This window comes from Laccaria bicolor, genomic scaffold (assembly GCF_000143565.1).
Source record: "Laccaria bicolor S238N-H82 LACBIscaffold_11 genomic scaffold, whole genome shotgun sequence".
NCBI lineage: Eukaryota > Fungi > Basidiomycota > Agaricomycetes > Agaricales > Hydnangiaceae > Laccaria > Laccaria bicolor.
The window spans coordinates 104398-128963 of NW_001889882.1; the positions used below are offsets into that span (position 1 = coordinate 104398).

The following is a 24566-nucleotide window of genomic DNA, read 5'->3' on the forward strand; positions in this document are numbered from 1 at the left end:
GCAGTTCAAGGTGTTTCACGGTAAAGTTGGCCAACTTCCCTTTCAACTTTGTTGAAGTTGGCCCACAAGTTGGAATGAAAGTTGGGACCTAAGTTGGCCTACTGTGAAACACCCTAATACTATACAGGTAACAATAAGTATGGTCGGAAGTCAACCGTCCGATTCTTGCTGGAAAGACTATCTACAACCATGCTAGGGGTGATACTGACGGTAAGGCGCGTCCTGAGGAGGTCGGAGGCCAGCCATCTCGGCAGGCCAAAAAGAAATGGATTTGTTGAATATGACGGAGGACCAGCATCGGCTTCCAGCTCGACGCTTCTCTTCGATATCGCCGGCTTCAAGGTGTATCCGAAGCATCCAAACATAATCACCAAGTCATCTTGCAAGGCGCCAAACAACCTCGACTTGAGCAAACATTTACGTGTAATTGTCAGATGACAGAGATTGGACAGAGAGGCCTTCTGTTGCAAAGCCATAGACTGAGGTATCGCTTTGTCTTCGCGTTGGCTGAGTTGGTGTAAAATCTTTTTTTGCGTTTTTAAATGAACTGCCGATAAAAGAGGTAGCTCACCGTGTCGCAGCTATCCAGTCGCGTAAACCAATCCTACTTACTCGATCGGTAATATCTTTCAAGGTAATTTTCCAAGAGTGATACTAGAAAAGACCACTCGTCATCGTCTGGTTCAGCAAGATCAGGGAAACATTACCAAGGCCTGCCGAAGAGTGACGGGCTACGATATCGGCAACACATAAGGGTTTCGGTAGAGCATTTCGCTCTTCTTAAAACTGGAACTGTATATCAGGTCGAAGATCTGAACTGTTTCATCAAGTGTTGCGGCCTTGCGTATGAACTCCCCCCAAGCTGCTGCGGAAAATGCGTAGAGTTTCAACTTCTCAGAAATGCTCAGAGTGAGGTTGCCATTGTTTTCAAAAATAATTGCGAAATGAAGAATGAAATAGACGGTGCAGTGAGACCAGAGTAAGATTTCAAGCTCAAGCCCAAGGTTCAGATTCAGAGGGTGAGGTTGGGGAGAGGAGTGTCACGGTCATGGTCACGCCCTCTCCTTTGCGACACATTCAACGCGTCGCGTCTTGTCTTCATTTATCTATGTTCGCCATTGTTCCCCTTCTTGACTATGGCGGTTGTTCTGCACATTTAATCCCCGCACGCAACTTTCCGAGCACGCACGCAACTTTCGACCAGCGCGCAACTTTTGGATGCTAAATTTGACCGCACGGCGCAACTTCCGACTATGTAAAGGCATCAACTCTTCCATGTAATTCCTTTTGAACCACCCTCTAGCTACCCCAGCCCTACCTTCTACCACTTCATATAATTTTTATCTAAAATGACCAGGTCACAATTTCGCACTTTTCACTGATTTCTATTCATCTCCTTCATATTAATTCTTATAGTCATCCCCAGGCCATCTGCTTGCTTCAAATTGACCAAAGGGTATCCTGTAGCATGTGAATCAGTTGTTATACGTAGTAATGAAGGTTACTGGCAAGACTGGTGATGTAACTGATGAGTAGTATGCTCCTCCACCCCTCTCCATGCACCATCTCCCATGTAAAGTGCCCCTATATTCTCATTGCTATACTATTATACTACCTTTCTATCAAATAACATACATGACACACTAAATTACAGCATAAATAACAAAATGCTTGAGAGTAACAGTGGCTCGGGGGATATGGTGAGAACCAGTACCGGATTTGGTAGTTGGCAATGATCAAGCCGATAATTCCGATCCTGATGATGGAATTTACCTTAGAAGGATATTGAGACTCCGCCTGATCGCTTCTCATGTTGCAACGTCAACCTTCTACACTGTCACACGTTGACGGACATATGCCGCTCGCTGTCAAGCACAATGAGCTCGTACCTTAGTTTCAATGCAAAGTATTTGATACAATAGATTCTGCAATGATACTCTACGTACTATTTTAAAATTGAAACAGAGAAAAGAAGATTTAGGCAATAAATAGATGTACATTATGTGAGCTTGCCGTGTTCAACGACGATGAGAGACTTCGGGACGATGTTGAGGATTGCTTGGGTGACGTTGCATGAGAAATGCTAGACCAAACAACCGAATTTAGCATCCAAAAGTTGCGCGCTGGTCGAAAGTTGCGTGCGCGCTCGGAAAGTTGCGTGCGGGGATTAAATGTGCAGAACAACCGCCATACTTGACTGTCTCTTCGCAGTCCTCTCTCTTTGTGCCTTCTTGCACGCCGTGTTTACTTGTCACCATTCCTTTCCTCCATTCATTCTCTTATGCATGTCTTCCTTAGGTATGCTCTCTTGTTATTCATTTAGTATATAGCTACTCTGTGTACTTCGTAGCTACTCGTCTAATCAACGCGCATTCTGCCTTGCCCATTTCCATCCGTGTGAACTTCTCTCGCCGTCTCGATCAACCTTGCCCGTAACAGTTTGATTAGACCAACGCCGATTGTTTTCGTGTTTGCTCCCTGCTCGTCATCCTCTTCCCTTCTTTTCTCCAATGTCAAACATGGACGACATCCAGCAGATTCCGCCCCCCACCGATCCCCAACTTGCTCAGCCAACCCAGGAGCAGTTACTCGATCTTGAACGCATCACGCTCTGGCGCGCTGTCACGGCTCTTGGACAAGCCTATGACAACATCTCTATGGATACCAGCGCACAACGAGACGGACTTACTCAACTTATGGACCACCTAGTCGAACGTTCCGAAAGACCCTCTACCGGCGGAACCACCAAACATCGTGAGCCTCGCGTCTTCAATGGCCGAGCTGACCAATTAGAGTCCTTCCTCCGTGAAATCAATAACGCCATCCATCTCCAACGCCGCTCCCTTTCCACAGATCGCGACAAGATCATTTATTTCAGTTTCTATCTAGCTGACGGTGCTCCCTCCTCTTGGTACCGCACCATTGAACTCGATCAATCCAAGTCCTACCTTCTCGAAGACTATGACGCATTCATCAACAACTTCCGTGATCGCTTCTGTGATTCCGATCAATACGCCTCCGCCCTCCGTAAAGTCCGCAAGATCAAACAGATTGGATCTTGCGCCGCGTTCACCAACCAGTTTATCAAAATCCTCGCTGAGCTCGACTGGACCGAACAAACGAAAATCCAGGAGTATTACGATCGCCTAAAGGACTCTGTCAAAATCACCCTTTGCAATAGAAAGGGGCGTTACTTTTCACTGGACTTCGACGAGTATTCTAAAGCCTGCATTGACATCGACAACGAACTACATTCTCTCTCTCTCGACACCACTCATCGTCCCTCTACCACCTCTTCCTTCTCTTCGAAAAAACATTCCCATTCCCATCCCCCTACACCATCCACTTCTACTACCACATCCGGCAACAACGACGTCGTTCCCATGGAAATTGATTCCATCCGTCGTGGTCCCTTATCCGCCGAAGAAAAAGCTCGCCGCAAGAAAGAAGGCCTATGCCTATACTGTGGCAAGGGTAAGCATTTTGCTGCGGATTGCCCCAACAAGAAGAAGCCTTCCCCTTTGGGAAAAGCTTGAGCGGTAGCCCCTTGAACAAGGTCCTTGGGCTGCCGAATTCTGATGTTAGGACCCATCTGCCCACTACGGCACCGCCCACCCACGTCCGTCATTCCAACGGAAAGTGGTACCCTCGTCCCGATCTCCCCATTCCTCGCTACGTCCTCGCCTCCTCTCCAGACTCCTCCGAACACTTCCTCATCCCCATCATTCTCCGTTTTCCAAACCGCAAACCCATCCACACCACCGCTCTCATCGATTCCGGTGCCTCACAATCATGTATATCCGAACGCTTCGCCTCACGTCATTCACTCCCTCGTCGTTGTAAAGAAACTCCCATCCCCATCCTAGCCGTCGACAACCGCCCAATCGCCTCTGGCCTCGTCACCCATGACATCTTTGCCAACATCGACATCAACGAACACTCCGAAACCTTCCCCCTCGCCGTCGTCTCAGTCCACTTCCCCGTCATCCTAGGCCTTGATTGGCTTCGCGTTCATAACCCCGCAATTGACTGGACCGACCCCTGCATATCACTTTCTTGTTGTAATCTGAACCCTATACGGCCAGTGCGCATTCGGCCCAAAGGCTTCGGTCTTGTTGGAGCCACCCCCCTTGAAGCTCCTCGCGCTTATTCAGTTTCGTCCGTAGGACTAGGCCTCGGTCTTCGTCCTCGCCTTGCCACGCCCCTGCCTCCTGCAGCAACACCTTCACCAGTTCCTCCTCCTCCCAAATCCTCTTTCCTTAGTTTCTTATCCCAGTCCGGCAACGGCTCCGGTCGTGATCCCCTCGCAAATCCCTTGACACCACCTTCCCCTAAAATCTCCATCTGTTCGCTTTCACGTTTCACTAAGTACGCGAAAAACCAAGATGTCGGTATACTCAAATTCCATCCAGTTGGCTCCCCCATTTACATTGCCGCTACTTCCTCCTCCCTTGCTGACGACATCTCCGAGCCTTCCCCTCCTCCTGACATCCCTGGCTTGCCAGACAAGTACAAAGCCTGGGCCAACACTGTCTTTTCCCCCACCGCCGTAGATGATCTTCCCCCTCACCGCCCTTACGACTGCACTATTGATATCGAGGAAGGCAAATCACCCCCTTTCGGTCCCCTTTACCGCCTCTCCCAAGACGAGAACAAGGCTCTTGCAGCTTATCTCGACGAAAACCTCGCTAAGGGTTTTATCCGCCGTTCTTCTTCCTCAGCTGCGTCCCCCATCCTGTTTATAAAACGCAAAACCGGCGAACTCCGTTTATGCGTCGACTACCGAGGTCTCAACTCCATTTCCAAGAAAAATCGTTATCCCATCCCCCACATTGACGATCTCCTCGACCAAACTCGCAATTGCAAAGTCTTCTCCGTTATCGACCTTAGGAATGCTTTCAACCTCATTCGCATACGCGAAGGCGACGAATGGAAAACCGCCTTCCGCACTCCTCAAGGCCTCTATGAGTACCTTGTCATGCCCTTCGGTCTCACCAATGCACCCGCCACCTTCCAGTCATTTATTCAAGACACACTCCGTGAATACCTCGGCCTCTTCTGTGTTGTTTACCTCGACGACATTCTAGTCTTCTCCACCTCCCAATCCGAACACGACGCCCACGTTAAACTCATCCTCGATAAACTCAAAGACGCCCGCCTTTTCGCCAACCCCGCCAAATGTGAATTTGACAAATCTCAAGTCGAGTACCTCGGTTTCCTCGTCGGTTCTGATGGCATCAAAATGAACCCTAAGAAGCTCGCCACCATCTCCGATTGGCCCACCCCACGTTCTGCACACGATATCCAGGTTTTCCTCGGTTTTTGCAATTTCTACCGGCGTTTTATTGATCATTACGCTTCCATTGCCATTCCCCTCAACCGCCTTACGCACAAAAACACCACCTTTGTTTGGTCTTCTGACGCCAACTCCGCTTTCGAAAAACTCAAAAACTCCTTCCTCTCATACCCCATCCTTCGTCATTACGACCCCTCTAAACCTGCCACACTCTCCACCGATGCCTCTGACTTTGCTTTGTCTGGCATACTCCAGCAGCCTGACTCCTCCGGCTCCCTTCGCCCCGTTGCCTACTTCTCACGCAAGTTCTCCCCCGCCGAAATTAACTACGACATCCATGACAAGGAACTCCTGGCAATCATTGAATCCTTCCGCGACATGCGCGCCTGGCTAATGGGCACTGCGCAAACCATCTCTGTCACTTGTGATCACAAGAATCTCGAGTACTTCATGACTTCTCGAACACTCAACCGTCGTCAAGCACGTTGGGCTATGTTCCTCTCAGATTTCGACTTCACCCTTTCCTGGGCTCCTGGCTCTCAGAATCCTGCTGACGGTCCCTCACGTCGTCCAGACTTTATGCCTAAAAAGGGAGATGACGTCCTATTACAACAGAACCAAGCCATCCTTTCACCCTACCACATCCAAAACATCTTCTCCTCTGACACTCCTCCCTCCCCCATCCACGTTGCCGCCACTTCCACACTCACCATCGACAATTCTGAACTCTTTGACCGTTTCCGGCTCGCTTATCAAGAAGATACAACTTGGCGCGAATCCCTCCTTCGCGGAGACACCAGTTTCACTACCACCGACGACCTGGTATTTCACAACGGCCGCGTTTACGTTCCTCCTCCCCTTCGCCTCGACATCATGCACCAACACCACGACGCCGTCCTTGGAGGTCATCCAGGACGTACCATCACACTCAACAAAATCCTTCGCAGTTATTCATGGCCGGGTCTCTACACCTTCACCCGCCGCTACGTTGCAGCCTGTGACACCTGCAACCGTACGAAAATCCCTTGTCACAAGCCATATGGACTCCTCAAACCTCTCGACATCCCCAGCCGCCCTTGGAAGTCCATCTCTATGGACTTCATAGTCAAACTCCCCATCTCCCACGGTTATGACTCTATCCTCGTCGTTTGTGACCGCCTCACGCGCGCCGCCCATTTCATCCCATGCAATGAGAGCATGACCGCTTCCGAGCTTGCATGGCTTTTTATCGACCGCATCTTCCGCTATCACGGCCTGCCCGACTCCATTATCTCTGATCGAGGTTCACTTTTCATCTCCAACTTCTGGAAATCCCTTACCACCCACCTTTCCATCAATCTTCGACATTCCACTGCTTATCACCCTCGCACCGACGGCCTTACTGAACGCACCAACCAAACACTGGAAACTTACATCCGCGCCTACTGTTCTTACCAACAAGACGATTGGGTCGACTATCTTCCTCTCTCCGAATTTGTGTTCAATAGCGCCGAGAACGCCTCCACCAAACAAACTCCCTTCCTCGCCAACATGGGCTATCACCCAACATTCACCCCTCAACTCGCTGAAATATCCACTGTCCCCGCCGCCGACGATCTTGCTCAACGGCTTGATCGCATTCACTCGGAACTCAAGATCGAACTCGAGTTTGCTCAAGACCGCCAACGCAAGTCATTCAATAGAAAAGTCATTCCCTCCCCTGTCTACCAGCCTGACCAACTCGTTTGGTTACTCCGTCGCAACATCCGCACCACTCGACCCTCACTCAAACTTGATCACCGCCGCCTTGGTCCTTTCCCCGTCATTCGCGCCATTGGCAATGACGCTTATCTTCTGCGACTTCCCTCTTACCTCTCACGCCTCCATCCCGTGTTTCACACTTCACTCCTCGAGCCTTACTCCGACCCTTCAGAATTCCACACTCACGCTGAACCAGAACCCTTTCAACTCGCCGAAAATCCATTTGAGACGATCTCCGAAATTACCGACGTCCTCGATTGCCGCAAGACAGGACATCGCTATGACTACCTGGTCCGATGGAAGGATCTTTCCACAGACGATAACTCCTGGGTTCCTCTTCAGGAACTTCCCACTTCAGCAAACGAACTCCTTGAACGGTTCCATCGCCGCAACCCTCGTGCCCCTCGACCTCACGCCCTCGTTCTCAACCATCTAGCCCTTTCCCCCTCTGAATTCAACTTCGATATTCCTCCCGACTCCGATTCCGTTCTGTCCCCCATATCCGTTCCCGATTCCTCTGCTCACAAACGTCCAAAGTCGCCTCCTTTAACTCGTTCCAACTTACGTTCTATTTACACTCCTCCTTCTTCTACAACGTTGTCTACCGGTCGTGTATCCCGTCCTCACCCTCGCTACTCCACCAATGTCTCCTCGTAAAAAGGGAGATAATGTCACGGTCATGGTCACGCCCTCTCCTTTGCGACACATTCAACGCGTCGCGTCGCGTCTTCATTTATCTATGTTCGCCATTGTTCCCCTTCTTGACTGTCTCTTCGCAGTCCTCTCTCTTTGTGCCTTCTTGCACGCCGTGTTTACTTGTCACCATTCCTTTCCTCCATTCATTCTCTTATGCATGTCTTCCTTAGGTATGCTCTCTTGTTATTCATTTAGTATATAGCTACTCTGTGTACTTCGTAGCTACTCGTCTAATCAACGCGCATTCTGCCTTGCCCATTTCCATCCGTGTGAACTTCTCTCGCCGTCTCGATCAACCTTGCCCGTAACAAGGAGGACTCAAGGAGTGACTGCATAGTCGTGACTTGTGACTTCACCCGTTTTTGTGTCACAACGCTCAGGAACGTTACAATACGACCTCGATAGTCCACCAATTTTTTCTCACTCAAATGGGATGGTTCTCAAGCAGCTCTAAAACCGAAGAACCCGGTGCTCCTTCAAGAGAGGACCGTAAAAAGTGCTGGGAGACGAGGGATGCCTATTTTGCTTGCTTGGACTCTGTCGGGGTGGTGAAAGCTGGAGCGGAAGGCAATGCGTGCGGAAAGGAGAAGAAAAGATACGAAGATAGTTGTGCGAAGAGCTGGGTAAGTTGTCGTTCCGAGCGCCTGGAATCCTCGCACGCTGACTTGTGGTCATGACCCGTTCACAGATTGACTACTTTAACCAACGGCGGGTAATCGCGGATGCACAGAGGGAAAGACTGGCGCAGGGAGATTCACAGGCGGGGAACACACGGAGGTAGCGAAGATCTCCGCATACATAGGGTCCAGTTTTCTTGGTGACTCTCCCCGCCTATCACTTTTCATTTCCCCATTGACTCGACTGCCGCGGTCAGCCTTGATGCGGATACCTCGATTGTACAAGAGCCTGCTGGGTTTGCACACCCTCTTGTATGTATACGTACTGAAGTCTGCACGGAAGTAGCTTTTTGAGTGCATCCCACTTTACTCTGTAATACCAACGACGCTGATGTTTGAGCTCCTTCCAGTGGTTGATTTCGGCTTACATTTCGTTCAACTGGCGACCTACTTTTGGCTTAGAACTTTTTCGAACAACTTTGGAGAAAACATCTAGATGATGATGAAGTCGCTTCTTTAGGCTCTTTTTTTTCTCGTTATCTATTTTGCCCATGGCATCCACAGAAGGTCCGTTTTCGGGGACTTTGCGATCTGGGAGTGATTCTGGGTGAGTACATAGTTGTCCCTTATCAATATTATGAAGCCTAGCGCCAAATGTACGGCATGGCTTTTGACAGCCAGCGATGTTTCGTCCTACAACCGTCAAGTTTCCACGTCAAGTCTTGACGCGATATTATTCTCGACGTGCCGATGATAACAATCACGATATAGTACTTGTGCGATCAATTGGTCACCTAGTTCGCGCTCGGAGATGCGTCGATCACCCAAAGTCGCTGGAATGTGAAAGCCATCACAACATGAGGTGGTCATTTCCCTTGTGGCTTGGGTATCGAACCATACCCATATATTCCAACTGACCCTTCTGATATTGATCATGAAAGTAAAACATGGGCGAGACACTTGCATTCACGTACCCAGGGTAAGCATTTTCTAGCTTTTGTCTGTCACTCGTTCACATGGGGTAGCGTTGTTTGACAGGTTGAACAACAAAGCGTGAAACACCATCTCATTCTCACCAGTACAGCATCTTGGCTCAATCCCTCACGATTCCTACTTACTCAGTCATAATACCACACGGCACCCTTCGGTGTTGATTTTCCAACGGCTATCAGGCCCAATATTACATGCACGTTCCACCTTGCTTCTATCTGATGTTTTAACACGGTCCAAAGCAAGTCCAGTGGTCGTTGTTACATGGAACTCACAACATATATATGGGTCTCACCTCATCAGAAAGTTCGCCGACTGGGACGGGTTTCTTTTTTTCGACGTATACGTACTTTGTCGACGAACACAAGCAACGACGGACTTCCTTGCACTACCTTAGGAACGTTTCCTGAGCTTCCTCAAGGACGTGATCCTGCTTAGTCATCGTTGTAGGTGAGTTTCAACCACGATCCTTGTCTTTCGAATACGCCGCGCATCGACGTCACTGCCACATTGATGTGATCCTTTGGAGCGGCGTGTCAGTATATAAACAAACCATGCATGAAAGCAGCCCTTTGCGGGTCTTTTGCCTCCCTCATCATGGCCATCCTCGCCCCTCCAACGCCTGTGCATAGCGTACGAGGATATTCGGACTTCTTCACATCGGGCTTGCGTGCAGTCACAAGCCATGTTTCTCGTCCGTATTCGGTCTCAAGCTCCCTGAGAGTTTTGGACGCCACACGCGCCACTGAGGACCCACCTCAGTACGCAGGCACTCTCCATGGACGCGCTCAACGTCGAGCGCGTCCCACGTCAATGATCGTGTCGAAGTCTAACCAGTCATGTGAAAATTCCCGAGGACGGCGATCATCCATCATTGCATTTTCCTCCCGGCTACTCGACCGCATGATACTTGCATCCGCCGACGAAAATGCAGATGTTTCCGCCGGTCGTCGAAGAAGCAAGAGATCTTCGCGACCATTAGAAGATTCCAATTCACAGGTACCACAGGATTGGATTACTACCGGGGGTCCCTTCACGCCTTCGTCCCCCAACGGGCGGTAAGTGCCTTAACCCCTCATCGATGGCTTCCACCTTATTTTCTGTACGTTAGGCCTGATGAATACGTCCCACTGAACACCGATCCCTTCACATCCTCCCCCGATTCCAAGTCTTTCTTCATTGATCTCTCGGATAGCTCCCTGTCTCACACACCAAAACGGGAGTCATTCCTGTCGTTGAGTGGTTCATCCCCAGATCGCTCACTTCTACACGTTTCCCGGCGCGAGCGTCCAGCATCTATCCAGACGATGCCTGTACTATCCCGCTCCCGACGATCCTCCCTGCAATATCGTCCTATCAGCCAAGATAAGCCCAACTTCTTCTGGACACTAGAAGAAGAGCCTCCAATCCTGGCAGCGGAGCCCCTTGTTGAGGACCATGAAGATCGCGATGATCTCGCTAGGTTTGACTGGCGTCAATTCCATGTCGATTTGATATCGGACAACCTTTAACTCTTGGGTGTATTTGGAGCAGCAAATGTAAATAGGCATTGTATCATATGCAAACTAGGTGTAAGATAGGCTTATGCCCCTAGCCACGTCAGATTTCTTCATGTTTGGTATTTATTGTGGTCACCGCTGGAATCCCGCAAGAAAAAGAGTGGGTGTTCGGGGATGCTTTGTATAATAAATGGACCGGTTTTCTCAGAGTTTTGTTTTTTTTTGGGGGGGAGAAACGATTTGGGGAAGACAATGGATGCTATCAGCGACGTATGTCGCCATTACGTTCCGCAGTGCGAATCACTGCGTAAAGCCTACAACAAAAAAGTAAAAATGGCTGTCATAATAGGCAATGCATTAACCACTACAAAAAGATGTTTGTTTATAAGAGAGATGCAGTTGAGACGGTCAGACCTCCGAGAAAATTGTAACATCAGATGCATGAAAGATAAAAAATTATGAGAGAAAAGTGAGAAAAAAACAGTAAAAACAACTGGTGACATAGTGTACATACAACAATCCGCGATGGAAATCATGAGTGTGTCGTGTGGGCGGGGCCTTCCGGTATAACTAACCCTGTCCTTGATATTTCTTGATAAGATCCCGCAGCCGAGCCTGTCCAAAAGCCAGATCTCCAGGTGCCGCTGCGGGTTTCGCGGATATTCCCCGCGGTTGTTGTGAAGGAAAACTCGAAGGCGGACCAAGTCCAATAATGGGTGCTTTATTCCCAGGTCCGACTTTCAAACCACCACCACCGGCACGTGGCCTAGCCAACGAAGCGGTTGATGAGAGCATAGGAGTAGCATGAGATGGGGAAATCACAGCTGGAACAGACGACGACTTGATCAAAGCCTGAGGTTCCGTTTTCCTCCCCGTAAGCTCGTGCAACCGCGGTTCCGTCGTAGAAAGAACCGGCGAGGACAAATTGGTGGGCGTAAGCTGGCCTGGAGATCGAAAGACCTTGGTTGTCGGTGATTGATCGACACATTTGGGAGAGAGCGCATCGGTAGATTTACTTCGTATATTTGTGACAGGCCCTTGTGTGGTCGATAAAACCGTTGCCGATTGAGGCTTACGGGGAGCTTTTTGGGGCCTTCGAGACATGGGGGGAAGGGGATCCCTTGCCTTTGGCTCTGCAGCTGGTCCCAAACGAGGAGGTGTACCATGCTTGCCAGGTGGTCTTACCGGTTTCGCAGCAGGAGAAGTGATACCATCACGCAGTACCTGAGGCTTTGCAGTGTTGTTGTTCGCAGCAGCTGATGCCCAAATAGATGCTACAGCAGCGACCTTTCCGCCCCTTCCACCTCGTGCAGAGCGAATGTCATACTTGACTTCGGGGTCTTTATTTGGCGTTGTCAAAGAGGGGAAAGCGGGCAAACGCGGAGAGGGTTGGACAGCTTTCTTTGGTGGAACAGCTGGTGCCGGGTCGGCTTCGCCCTTGATAGTGGGATCTGGGAGTTTCCAGACATTTCTGACAGGAGGACACACAGCAGCTGCATACCCACGTGCTTTGGGCGCAGCTTTTATTGTTGAGGGAGGTGATACTTTCCTCTCTGTCCTCACAGACTGCGTTGTTGGTTGAGATGGAGACGTGACTGGGGCATCAACGACATTCACCACAGGAGAAGCAGACGACCAGAGGCTAGCAACTCTCCTGGCTTCTTCAACGACACTCATTTCTTTGGTAACGAGATGTCGCTGAGCTGGATCCCTCTTCAAAGTTGCAAGAGGCATGAATCCTGAGGAACGAGGATTGGGTGCAGATGAGACGTCTTGTTGAACCACTTCTGGTTGGGGATATTCAACAGGCATTGCAGTTGCGGTTTGCTCGACAGGTATACCCCCAAGTACGTCGAAAAGATTGCAAGGTTCAGCAAGATCGGATGGCGTACGAGCAACACTTGGGCTGGGAGGTATCACCTCCTCCTCTTGAGGTGGCACATCTGGATCAATTCCACCCAACCAAGCCGCCACTCGTCCCTTCGCAGCAGTTTTACTGCGCACCTTGTCAGACGTCCTCTTCTTCTTGCCTTTCTTTTCTGTCTTTGCGTTGTTATCTTCGAGGAAAAGCTTCTCATCTCTCCTCGACAACGCCTCAGGCCTGCCACGAGCACGAGCACCCCTACTTCCATCCGTTACATTCCCAATACTTCGCCCCCTCTCTTCCCCAGATCCACTCGACCTGCCTCCCCTATGCGTCTTCGCCTCAACGTCCGCATCAGAGTCATGATCAACCTCAGGCTCAGGCTCATGCTCGTGGTCCTGATCCTGGTACGCAGCATGATCAGCAAGCGTCAAGCTCGAAATCGCAGAATCATTCAACGGTTCCGGGCTCTTATTCGGAATAGCAATAGGCATCACTGCCGAGCGCGCATCAGGTCGCTTGCGACAAGGGTCGAGCTTGCGTGTGCCCACTTCCATGAGAAGCCTCCTCTCCAATGCATCTAGACCACTCTCTCCACATCCACCCACTCCAAGCAGGACGTTGTTGCCCCGCGGATACCGCGTAGGATGGACTGCCATCAATGTAGGCGTTGGGGGTGTTTTCTCGTCTAATGGTAGCAATAACATGGATTGAGGTGGTTGCGAGGGAGGTGGAAACGAATTCGCATTCGCCTGGGTGCTCGAAGGAGAAGATAATTGATATGCTTTGCTCTTTAAGATTTCTGCAGGAACTGGTGGACCAGGCAACGTCTTATTAATATCCACGTCTAGATCGTTGTTCATCCTGTTCGATAGCATCGCCACACCACCATCGGTCTTGGGCAAGTCTCCTGAAAGGTCCTTGCTCCGTTCAACTACGGCGTCCGCCATCCTTTCCAGTTGCTCCACCCTCTCACTCTTGGGAAGTGTATGGTGCGTGATCGGGTCAACTGTGAATGAATGCTTCGGCGTCAGCTGGGGTCTTGGAGAGTGCACCACACCCTCCGAGGCAGGAGGAGATCCGAAAAGATTATTCTGTGGAAGGAGAAGAGGCGGGGGCGGCAGACTGCGGAAGTTTTTGATAGGGGGAGGAGCTTCTACGTGTGAGGGTGGTGGAAGAGGAAGGGGGTATCGATGTGACTGGGGCGACACAGAACGATGACGAGATGAAAGTCTTAAATGCGTGGCTACTCGCAAAGCAAGCTCGCCCTTCCCTTCTTCTGGTTCGAATTCGGTGCCTGATGCAGGAACATTGCCCATGCCAGGCAGAGGGACCTGTGACACTGAGGTGTTGGCGCCAGCACTCAAAGGACGTGTGGTATAGCCATGAGCATGGACAGGAACGTTGGGTATTGGTGGTAACGGGCCAAAGTAAGGCATTTGCTGAATTTGTGGAGAAATATAAGGATATGGTTGGGCCAGTGGTTGCGGCGTAATAGGCAGGGGAAGAGAAGGCGGGAGCCAGACGTGATTTTGGTCAACGTAAGGCAGCTGAAAGGGCGGAGGAGACATGGGAAGTGCAGGGTAGAATTGGTTAGTAAGGTCAGGATAAACGGACGTCTCCGGCACTGGAGAGGTATAAGGATACGCAGACGCAGGAGATGAGTAATGAGGGTTGTCTGGCGGTGGAACTGCCAGTGGGTGAACGAAGGTGACAGGAAGCTCAAGAACAATATCCTTGCTGCTCGACTGTGAGCACGGGGATGGGATAAAAGGCAATTGACCTACCTCCCGAATCCCATGGCCATCTTGATCTCCACCGAACAACGAACTTCAAACAATGACTCTGTCGTACGAGGAGGCTCTGTCTCATCTCCGACTAATGTTCCCCCTCTCACTCCTCGTGCTTCCTTGGGAACGTCAAATACTAAACTGGCCACTCCCTCTGCCCCTGGAGGAATAGTGTATTCTGCACCACGGAACGGAACTACCGTAAGCATGTCCGATATTCGCAATGGCTGGTTTGCTGGCCCTTTACTGCCAGGCAGTACGAGCGTTCGTGTAAGAGACAGCGTCAAACCTGTATTCTGAGGCATCAAGTTAGTATTGTGCATTTGAAGGGAAGAAAACAAACCAACCTTCTTGGTGGAATGGTTCTTCACCTGCAGCTCTACGCACGCAGTTCCACCAGCGACAACGGCACCTCCAACCAGCGTCCCCTGCATCCAAAACTTGCCTTTCTCTCCCACAACGACTCCTTGAGATTCTTTACCTCCATATGTTTCTTCATACGGATAGGCAGCTACTACTTCCAACGCGCGATTATCAGTTACAAGGCGCCTTTCGCCCTTCCAAAACACGCCTACACTGGCTCGGAGTTCATACCGGACCTTGGCCAAGCCAGACCCAAAATTGATGGCAGATGGAGAGGACTCTGGTATGGGAATTCGGAAGAGGAAAGTAGAGCGGCCGCGCCGAGCTTGGTGATAATGCGGTGGGAGCACAGGGTACCCTGGTATGGGGTGGGCCTGGACAGCATTTGATGGTGGGAGATTGGGGCCTTGGAATAAGCGTCTGCTGTATAAGAAAACGGACGTCGCTGAGTGGTCGCGCGAGCACAATTCTGAAGCGAGAGCGAGAGATCAGCGGAAGGCAGGGCATACGCGGATGCTTAGTAAATACCTTGCACTGCGAAAAGCTCAACCATCATGACGCCTATGCCTAGCCCTTTGTCTGCTCGACACTCCATCTCCATCTTTCCGGAAACGTGTGTCCCAGCTACGAATGTCGTGTCCGCGAATGAAAGTGATACCTTGACCTTCGAGTGGTGTGGGGTGGCGTTCATTGGCTCAGGCATCGCCTGACCTGACGCCATCGCCATACGAGTAAGGGTTGTTGTTGCTGAGTCCACTTGCGTTTAATTTTGAATAGATTTGTAAATGAATATGAGTTTTGAGAGCCGATTGTTACGATGGAAGAAGGCGAGTATTTGGCGGAATAACTTGACAAGATGAGAGTTGGGTGATCACTGCGGTGTAAAATCGCCGCGACCGTGTCGGATAAGAGCCTTGAGAAGAAAAAAGAATCATTATTCGAGGCAAATATTGCAGCCCAGGATTTTCTCAGTCGCTGGACGACATATTGTGCTGGTCGTGTGTTGGAAGTGAGTGAGCAGAGGAACCCAGGATGAGCCGTGACAGGATTGTGACCGCCCTCAATTCAAATCTTCCAAAGTTCCTTGGCATCGCCCTCAAAGTCACAGAAACTTTTCTACCAATGCTACTTATACGGAGGTCGGCAGTTCGATGACAGGAAAGGCTCTTCAAGTTTCTCCCTTCCTCAATACTTATCAGAAAATAACTTAGAAGGTAGTCCGTGTAATTTTATGTAGACGCCAATTTTCGCTGATCCAGAAACCCAGCACTCAACGGTACCTCCTGGTCCCTCAGACCCGTCAGCTTTTGCTCCGTTGCTGCTCTGCCGCCTGAACGTAGAGAAGCCCCTCCATGGGCATTACAGCCGCGTTGATGTCATCACCTTTGGTGTGATATGGGTCGCTCGCATCTCACGACATGGCGTAAAGGGGTCATTCTTTGGGAACGATGCAAAGACTCTGGAGGCTCAAGCGCTGACGATGCAATTCATTAAACAGAACACCAGCGTTCCTGTTCAGACGTGGTCCATTACGATATGACATTCGATCACGAGTCGGGAGCGCCCCTCATGATGGCCTGGTTGGACGGAATACCTCTCCGGAATGGCTGACCTCGCTCAGCATCTGATACCCGGTCAGTCGCTAGAGCGGTGGGCCAGCTTAGTTTCTCTCATTCGTCGAAAGTGCGAGAACTGCATTTTGAACTAGTCGATGGTCAGAGCCTTGGGTGCAACTAAAAGACATCTTGGGATGCTGCGACTAAAAGACATCAAAAGCTTACACTCGGTGCATGTCGACGAGAGCTTCTATGACAAGCCCGATGCCTTGACTATGTTCACCAATCTAGGGCCATTTGAGCACACAAGCCTTCTTCACGCACTGGAAAGGGATTCTTACAAGTCATAATTGACGCCGCTAATGAACAGTCGGTCCTCACACGCCCGGATTACGACGTCCAAAGCTGCTTATTATTCGACAAAGAGGACTCGCTATTGGAATCATCGATTGGGACGGCGTCATTACTTATCCACGCACTCTTGGATATGCGCGATACTCCGGCTGGATAACGAGGAACTTGGACCCCCATATATGGATGGAAACCGGACGCCCAGAACGGGAAAGACTCGCCCGAGAGATTGAAACGGCTGAGAAAAGCTCTATTACCAAAATATCGAAGAAGAACTGGGCGAGGACGAGGCCAGAGTAATGATCAATTCACTTCTATTTGAGGGGATTGTGATTGCGGCGACATATCTGTCAGGGTCCACGAGTGATATAGAGGCAGATGAAGATAGGGAAGACGGAAATGAAGGCGAAGATAACGATATTGACAAACGCGGCGAGGGCGACAAGGAGGATTCCTACCTCATGGAAGATCTAGACTTTTGGTTATATGTGCATGGCGTTCGATGAAGGACTTATCGCAAGAGGATATCGAAAAGGCTGCTCGAGCGTTTCTTCATATGTACTGAGCACATTGTTAAATAAATGAAAGACGGCTTGCAGGCAGGAATTGAGGTGTGCGAACATAGAAGCAGATAGGCTTACCTTGTCACTGCCAGTCACCGTGAAGTCATTCTACAAGCACAGGTCAGTTGTCATCTACAGTGCGACGCCCTCTGGGCTCTTCAACACCGTAGAGTCCAGATCCTAGGCACCATTCCTATGCTCCGAGGCTACGGCAGTTGTGCTGTGCTCGACACTGCATAGTACATACTGCACCAATATGGGGGAATCCACAAAGCTGACCACTTCATACCAGGTTCAGTCTCAACGCAGATCGACTTCGAAACGAGCCTACATCTCAACCAAGACATGTACGTGAATCATGTCATATCAGATTTCATTCAAGTCTGATAGAAAGCCCACACGAAACAGCCCAAATCTGTCTCACGAAGCCACTTAACCTCTTTCATCGCAACCATGCCAGCAAAATATTCGCATGTAAGGAAGAAATCCACCTCTGGCCTACTCAAGAAAGGCGGTACCGGTGGTCCAAATGGCCACCATATCATCAAAGAGACGCACCATCCCCGCCCAATGAACCCACACATCGACAGAAGCATCACCCAGGCCATGTCCGCGGTCTCTCAGCTCGAACGCGCCATTGCACGTATCCTTCTCCTCCGCTACGAGCACGACATGGCTCGCCTCTTCTCAACAAGGCTTTACAGCATCGCACTTGTCCACCTACCCACCTTCGTCATGCGGTGTGCTTCTCTCGGTGGTCCAGGATGGCTTGCATATAATCACGATTGTGACGAGATCAAAGACTTTTTCCGGGCTGTCATCAGCATGGATATGCGCGAGGCAGGAGAGAGGGTGGCGACGAAGAGTGTACTTTGGTCATATACCGCTCTGCGTCATTTCGTACGTCATTCATCTTTTACATCTACCATTAAAATAACTTGTTACAGGCTTTATCGAACAGCGTACCCATATGCAACAAGAAAGGCCTACACTCCCTTCGTCTCCTACCCTTCTTCCCCGCTTTAAAAGCGCACCTCGATTCCCTCGAGGCAATGCCCCCAGCTACATTTACCAAACCCCCGCATCTAGGCTCACTTCAAGAAGGTCAGGACGCGCTGGAAGACGCCTGTGAGCTCAAGCATGGTGGGTTTGGAGACGTGCGTCATCCTGATTGGGACGGGGACTGGCGATTGAAGATCCGCGTGGGATACGAGCGGCTTTCTCAGACACTCTGGAAAGTTGCTCGCGAATTTGATGTACGCGGGTACGGCATGGTGCTTCGAGAAAAGTTAACCACGAAATGGTGTGATTGTGGATGTTCGACGGACCACTTGGGCGAAGTGTGTGAGGGTACGGTGAGGGAGGACGAGGAGGATAGTGGGGTACGGTTTGGGAAGCAGAAGGAGTGGGATGGGCGGGGCAGTGGTGTTTATGGTTGGGAGACGGAGGATGAGGAGGATATTTGGGAGATTGATTTAGATTTTGGTAGTGCTGGCCCGGAGGAGTGTGAAGGTGCGGTGGATTCGGAGATGACGATTGTTGAGATGATGGAGTGGCGGTTCCTCAAGGCTGAGAGGGAAAAGGAACAGGTGGGATGTGTTGTGCATTCCTTGTAATTGGTTCTCACACTTCTTGAGCAGGGAAATGCTGCATTCCGCAGAGGAGAATACAAACAGGCCGTCAAGTCTTACGAAGAAGCACACGAAATTGAACCAGAGCTACCTCATTACCAGCTAAATCTCGCAGCTGCACACCTGAAACTAAATAAGTACGTAACCTAGCTCGCTAACTTCGATGCCTAACATTGACTACTTGACTAGCTGGATGGAAGCCGAAAAGGCATGCACTAAAGCCCTCAGTCAACACCGAAGCACCAAAGGGCTGTTCCGACGCGCGAGAGCGCGACGTATGCTCGGGCAATCAGAAGAAGCCATTGCCGACCTACGTGCCATTATCCGATTACAACCCCATAACGCAGAAGCACTAGCTGAGCTGCTGTTTCTCCTCCCACCGATCCCCGAAGATACCACAACCACCCTTGCATCGTCAACGTCTAAGCAACCTACCACGACCGTCGAGGCCGCTTCTGCGCTGTTGGCGCAATTAGGAATACATAAACCGAAGAAACCTAAACCTATACCCTTTCTGAGGACGAAAGCGGACAATCGAAAGCTGAAGATCACTGCAGTTCCTCAAAGCTCAACGACGATAAACCCAGCATCTATATTCAGCGGCGTTGAGTTTGAGGAAGCTGGGCAAGGGCAAGGGCGGACGTGTGGGTCGAATGATATGCGGAATCGGACGAGTCGACCGGGGAAAGAGAAGGCTTCGTCGGCGAAGACGAGGGAGATGGAGAGATTGAGGGGGGAATGTGCGCCGTATCTTTCTTGGGATAGGTATTCGTTGCGCAAGGCTGATTGAAGATGGGGGTTTTGGTTGGATGGATGGTTTTGGAGATGTCGTTTGACTTCTCTTCATTGTTGGGAGGAAGGGGGTGAGGATCGTTTTGGGTTATTCATGTCCTTTTCTTTCTTTTCTAGCTCCAGCTCACTGTGAATTGACGACGACGAGAAGATGCACACGGGAACGATTATTGGTTCATTCGTCTCAACCAAATTTGTATTATCATACTGCATGCCCCTTTTTATATCCATTCGATTTACATGACGGACCAATGGTTTGTGATCATAGTTCATCTCTTTGTTACCGTAACTATTACAAACCACCCTTGTATCACCCATGATAATGGCTGGTGTGGACACTACAATGCACACCTGTCTGTTTAGCATTGTGTGGGGGGTAGATATTGTTCGGTGTATTGGGAACCCTCCACATCTCGAATGCTGAAGTACGGCATCTCCTCACCAGGTTGAAGGGAGGAATTCGACCACGGGCCTTCATAAAGCATCTGCTGATCACCGGTTGAATCGTGCATGACATAAGGCTCTCCTCTAATCCAGAGAACATCGAGTTCTGCAAGATTTCCTCTATTTTCATCCACACCAGCAGTGGCGATGAGGAGGGCCTCCATCGAGCCCTCAGAAATGCCAAGGGCATAATCGGGCAGTCCGCGATGTGGAACGAGCTGCTTCGGGTCGGTAATGTCGTAAGAGGCGAGAAGATTAGGTTGAGAGTGCTTGGTCCAAGCCTCGGCCGCTGTCATACCGGCCGGTAAGATGAGTTTGGGTCGAATGTCGGACCAGACACTATCTTTTGGAATCATGGGAACTGTGGCGGGATAGTTTTTTTTTTGTGAGAATCAAATTGAACTCCTCACTTCAATTGAGATCCTGAAACTGTTTGGCCATTGCGGTTAGAGAGCGCAAGAGAGAGGGTGAGACATGCTTACACCTCAACTTCTGAGGGGAAGAGCTTTGCGATAGCTTCCATATCCTGCTACTGGGTGACGCAGTTCCCTTGGTTTTGAGTTTACCCCCGGTGGCCAAGAGGTGTATTGCATGACAGACGCAAGGCGAGGTAGTGTTTTCGAGTAGTAATTTTTGGGAAAAGGATAGGCTGTGAACATGTGAACGATCACGCGCCTCGACGACAGCATGGCTTGGCTTTTTCAGAATCTTCTTTCCCGCCGCGTCTCATGACCGTTTTGTGGTTTCTCAAACGTTTCCCCCGGCTCCGAGTCGTGATCATTTCTTTATTGCTAACCACCGTTGGGTCGTTCTTGGTTTATATTCAGGGTTTAGTGCAGGATGAAGGCCGGCTTCTTGTCGTGTTCTCACCGAAGAACATCTTACCGAACCCAAACGGGCTTCCCAAAAGACTTCGAGCAATGTGCGACAGAAGCGACGGCATGGTTTGAACGTCCGTTCCTATATAATACAACGGCTATCATTCTGCCTACGTATGTAACCGTACCCTATGTACATACAAGTATCAAGCCCCAAGCTCCAAATCTCATCCCAAATTGCCAATCCGGTTCAAACTCCAAGACGATCAACTGTAAAAGACCCTCGTTGGGGAGTCCCCAGGACCTTGAACCTCCCACTCAGCATCAAGCGTAACCTTTGCCCCACTCCCGACCTTCCACCGCCACTCAAACTTGCCCTCCTTCTCTCCACCCTTTCCACCTTCAGCAACCTTCTCCCACCCAACCCTGAGCCCATCCGTCTTCAAATCAACGATTTGCCTGTCCTTGGCTTCCGCCAACGCCGCTGGTTTGCGCAAGATAACTTTGGTGCGCTTGTCCTGATCACATGTAGGAATAACGTCCTTCACAATCAAGTCGTCGATGACGAACGCATGCTTGTTGTGAAGCGATATCTTGGTAGTGTATGTGGTCGTGTTGGTTGTCTCGGAAAAGGCACCCCCGCTTTCTTTGGCGGTGCGTGAGGTACACGAGTAGGTCACCTTGGTGGATGCGTCGTCGCCAAGAGTGCAGTCGAAGTTGTCGCCTGTATTTATATCCTATGGAGAGAGAGCACGTCAGTACGCATGAAGAGGTGCTGGGTAGAAGGAACTCACTTCAATTGATGTCCTAGAGACGTAGCTGTCATCCAGGATAACGGTAACAGGTCCAGCGAGCAGTCTATACTCGCTGCTATTCTTAACTTGGCACTAGACATGATGCATGTCAACTCATTTCACCTTCCTTAGACAAGAAAATCGGACATACCTGGAGGTAGACCCTCGGTTCAATTCGAGGGACACTGATATAGGAAATTGTAGCTTCAAATGGCAAAACAGCAATCACAACCTGATGAACGACGTCATCGCTTGGGATCGTTGATTCTCCCTGGACGGAGTAGGAGATAGCAATTGGGGTTTCGGCCACGACAGTCGTGGGCTCGACGCCAGTGGTATTTGGGGAAGCCACGTTCTCAAAATCGTCTTCATCTGGAAGGGGGTGCCCTTCAGCAGAGGCGAGTTCTGCTTGGTATTGCGCCAGGAGGGTGGGGTCGATCGGTAGTACTTGTGGCGATGGAGCTGCACCAAACGAGGTACCTGGTGTGGAATGAGATTGTCCGAAGAGGGAATGCTGAGGTTGATGAGGTTGTCCGAAGAGGGAAGGTTGAGGTTGTTGCTGGGATGGAGCTGCACCAAACGAGGTACCTGGTGTGGAATGAGATTGTCCGAAGAGGGAAGACTGAGCTTGTTGCTGTTGCTGGAACTGCTGGATTTGCGGTTGCGGGATTTGCTGCCCAAATTGTGGGAATCCGAATGCTGACCGCTGCTGAGATTGGTTCGCGAAAGATCCAAAGCCTCCACTAGAGCCAAAAGCTGCCTGTTGACTCTGGAATCCACTCGCTTTCTCTCCCGGTGGAACGTTGCTGGCACTGAACGATAAACCTGGTACAGAAGGGCCAACATTATTGCCAGCGCCGAACAAACCGCTGGTAACATTGGCTGTAAATAAGTCACCAGTGAGGTTCACCTTATCGTTGGGATCGAATGGATTCTTACAATGGTTATTGAACGCTGACGGTCTCTGAAACACATTATTGAAAGCGGGAGTTGCCTTCGAAGGGTGGAGCTTGAGCGCGCGAAGTTTTGGAATGGCCTTGGTTGTCGTCCCAGTGACGGTGCTCAAGGTGAGCAAAGTGTTATTCCAGTCTTCACCGGTGCTCTGAGTGACGCGAGCACGGTAGTGCAGCGCAACAGAGTTGGACGGCTTCCCGTTCTCTGTAGTCGCATGCAGCTCGTAGGTCGGCTCCCAGGTTGCATTCGAAACGACTGGAAGGGAATAATCAGTAAAACGGCAGCTATATGTTGGCAACGCTTACTATACGTCAGCTTGATTTCAGCATTGAAATCTTCATCAGCACCAAGCACGATGTTGACTTTTCCGTCGGTGGTACCTCGCTTGGAGGTGGACTTTTCGTTCTCAGCCTCAATCAGCCTCTCAAGCTCAATTATCTGCTCACTTAGAGAAGCTTCCTAAAAAAAGTTCACAACCACAAAAGAAGGCAAGTTCTCATAAGCGTCTACTCCCGAAAGAAAACACAGAGAAATTAATATTACAGCTTCAATGATCTTCTTTCCCTGCTGCATAAAACCCTCTAGAAATGCCGTCATCTGCTGCGGGTTGACATGCTCCCCCCCCAGTGTCCCCGCATACGCTAGCAACAGCTGTGACTCGTTGTTTCTTAGCGTTCGCTCTCTCTCCAAAGTATTCTTCCGGACTCTCAGCTTCCGAATGACTTCGGTGGACGAGTCAGGAAGGTAAGACGCAGATTTACTCGTGGCAATGGTGCACGCAACATCGAGCAAACGAGCAGCCGAGCCAAGACCTGATACGCGGACAGAGTGGGTATCAATGAAACTGGAGAGACCACGTATTTCCACATTGTTTCGACCTTTCTGTAAGACAGTTAATGGAGCATTTTTTTAGTACTAGAAAGACGTACCTTCAAGCTAATGTCGAAAGATCTTACAACCTCAGCCTTTGACGACTTGAAGACGGTAACAGACTTGATGGGATGATCAAAAGCGGAGATGGTGAAAGTGGAAGCCATAGTTAGTTGGCACGAACGGCTACGAGCTTCTTCGATTATATACAGGCAGCTGGTTGTCGGAACCGTTGCGGCTGTGGGACGACGAAGCAATTCATGAGTCAAACCACGGTCAACGGACCGTCAACCAATAGTAAACACGGGTAAACATCGCGATTCGCCTGACCAGATCCACAGTGAACACTTCGGGGACACTTGGTGAACACAGGACACGGATTTGCTTGTGAATCATCACCGATATACTCTGCAATTCGTACTGTCAACAAAAGTCGAACTACCTCGCTTATCGTTGAGGCGGGGGAAGGGGTTTACGGAGGAGCCAAGATGGGTACTGTGCCGAATGTCGGAACTTGGTATTGTGCTCGTTAATCTGAGCAGCTTTCTTGATCTGACCTGGGTATTGCTCCCTTTTAGTCAGTTGTAACAAGCAGCGGCTGTTATATTACGCAAGTTCGCTGTTCGACGGGGTGGTCAGCGGTGACAGATGAGCGCGTAACGCGCTTCGCGGTAAAAACAAAGGAACTTCCAATTGACTGAAGGCCAACGGACGGAATGTTCCACGAGCATCAGCGCTTCCGCACTCTGGCATGCAGCATCCCTTTTATCTTGTCGTTTGTGACACTACTGGACCTCAAATTAAGCGCCGTGGGTGGGAAGGAACACCAACTCCCTTCGTTATCGAGTGGTGACTCTTTCTCCTTGAGACGATGGGGTCGAATCAAGAAACAGCCTGCAAGTGCCCCGAAAAAAGCCGTAATCTAGTGGTTTGCATAG

The 24566-nt window shown here is 50.2% G+C and overlaps 7 protein-coding genes across 7 annotated transcripts; 3 read left to right on the top strand and 4 right to left on the bottom strand.

Moving 5' to 3' along the window:
• Window positions 1-119: 119 nt before the first annotated feature.
• LACBIDRAFT_296870 (uncharacterized protein) lies at window positions 120-476 on the bottom strand (the record flags this gene model as incomplete). Its single annotated transcript, XM_001880766.1, has 1 exon — window positions 120-476. The coding sequence occupies one exon, from the start codon at window positions 474-476 to the stop codon at window positions 120-122; it is 357 nt and encodes a 118-aa protein (XP_001880801.1).
• A 7670-nt stretch (window positions 477-8146) lies between these two features.
• LACBIDRAFT_296872 (uncharacterized protein) lies at window positions 8147-8553 on the top strand. The gene is made up of 2 exons (XM_001880538.1): window positions 8147-8355; window positions 8421-8553. Exons 1-2 carry the CDS (start codon window positions 8161-8163, stop codon window positions 8511-8513), a joined length of 288 nt encoding a protein of 95 aa, XP_001880573.1. The 5' UTR covers window positions 8147-8160; the 3' UTR covers window positions 8514-8553.
• Window positions 8554-9897: 1344 nt separating this feature from the next.
• On the top strand, window positions 9898-10850 carry LACBIDRAFT_296873 (uncharacterized protein; the record flags this gene model as incomplete). Its single annotated transcript, XM_001880539.1, has 2 exons — window positions 9898-10397; window positions 10451-10850. The coding sequence occupies 2 exons, from the start codon at window positions 9898-9900 to the stop codon at window positions 10848-10850; spliced, it is 900 nt and encodes a 299-aa protein (XP_001880574.1).
• Window positions 10847-15576, bottom strand: LACBIDRAFT_326725 (uncharacterized protein; the record flags this gene model as incomplete). The annotated part of the gene is made up of 6 exons (XM_001880767.1): window positions 10847-10904; window positions 11157-11202; window positions 11414-14442; window positions 14490-14781; window positions 14836-15324; window positions 15384-15576. 6 exons carry the CDS (start codon window positions 15574-15576, stop codon window positions 10847-10849), a joined length of 4107 nt encoding a protein of 1368 aa, XP_001880802.1.
• Window positions 15577-17778: 2202 nt separating this feature from the next.
• LACBIDRAFT_296876 (uncharacterized protein) lies at window positions 17779-19746 on the top strand (the record flags this gene model as incomplete). The annotated part of the gene is made up of 4 exons (XM_001880540.1): window positions 17779-18225; window positions 18273-18914; window positions 18966-19093; window positions 19146-19746. The coding sequence occupies 4 exons, from the start codon at window positions 17779-17781 to the stop codon at window positions 19744-19746; spliced, it is 1818 nt and encodes a 605-aa protein (XP_001880575.1).
• A 361-nt stretch (window positions 19747-20107) lies between these two features.
• Window positions 20108-20548, bottom strand: LACBIDRAFT_296877 (uncharacterized protein; the record flags this gene model as incomplete). Its single annotated transcript, XM_001880768.1, has 1 exon — window positions 20108-20548. One exon carries the CDS (start codon window positions 20546-20548, stop codon window positions 20108-20110), a length of 441 nt encoding a protein of 146 aa, XP_001880803.1.
• Window positions 20549-21276: 728 nt separating this feature from the next.
• LACBIDRAFT_296878 (uncharacterized protein) lies at window positions 21277-23795 on the bottom strand (the record flags this gene model as incomplete). Its single annotated transcript, XM_001880769.1, has 7 exons — window positions 21277-21747; window positions 21805-21897; window positions 21956-22686; window positions 22744-23013; window positions 23064-23217; window positions 23305-23640; window positions 23688-23795. The coding sequence occupies 7 exons, from the start codon at window positions 23793-23795 to the stop codon at window positions 21277-21279; spliced, it is 2163 nt and encodes a 720-aa protein (XP_001880804.1).
• Window positions 23796-24566: the final 771 nt, after the last annotated feature.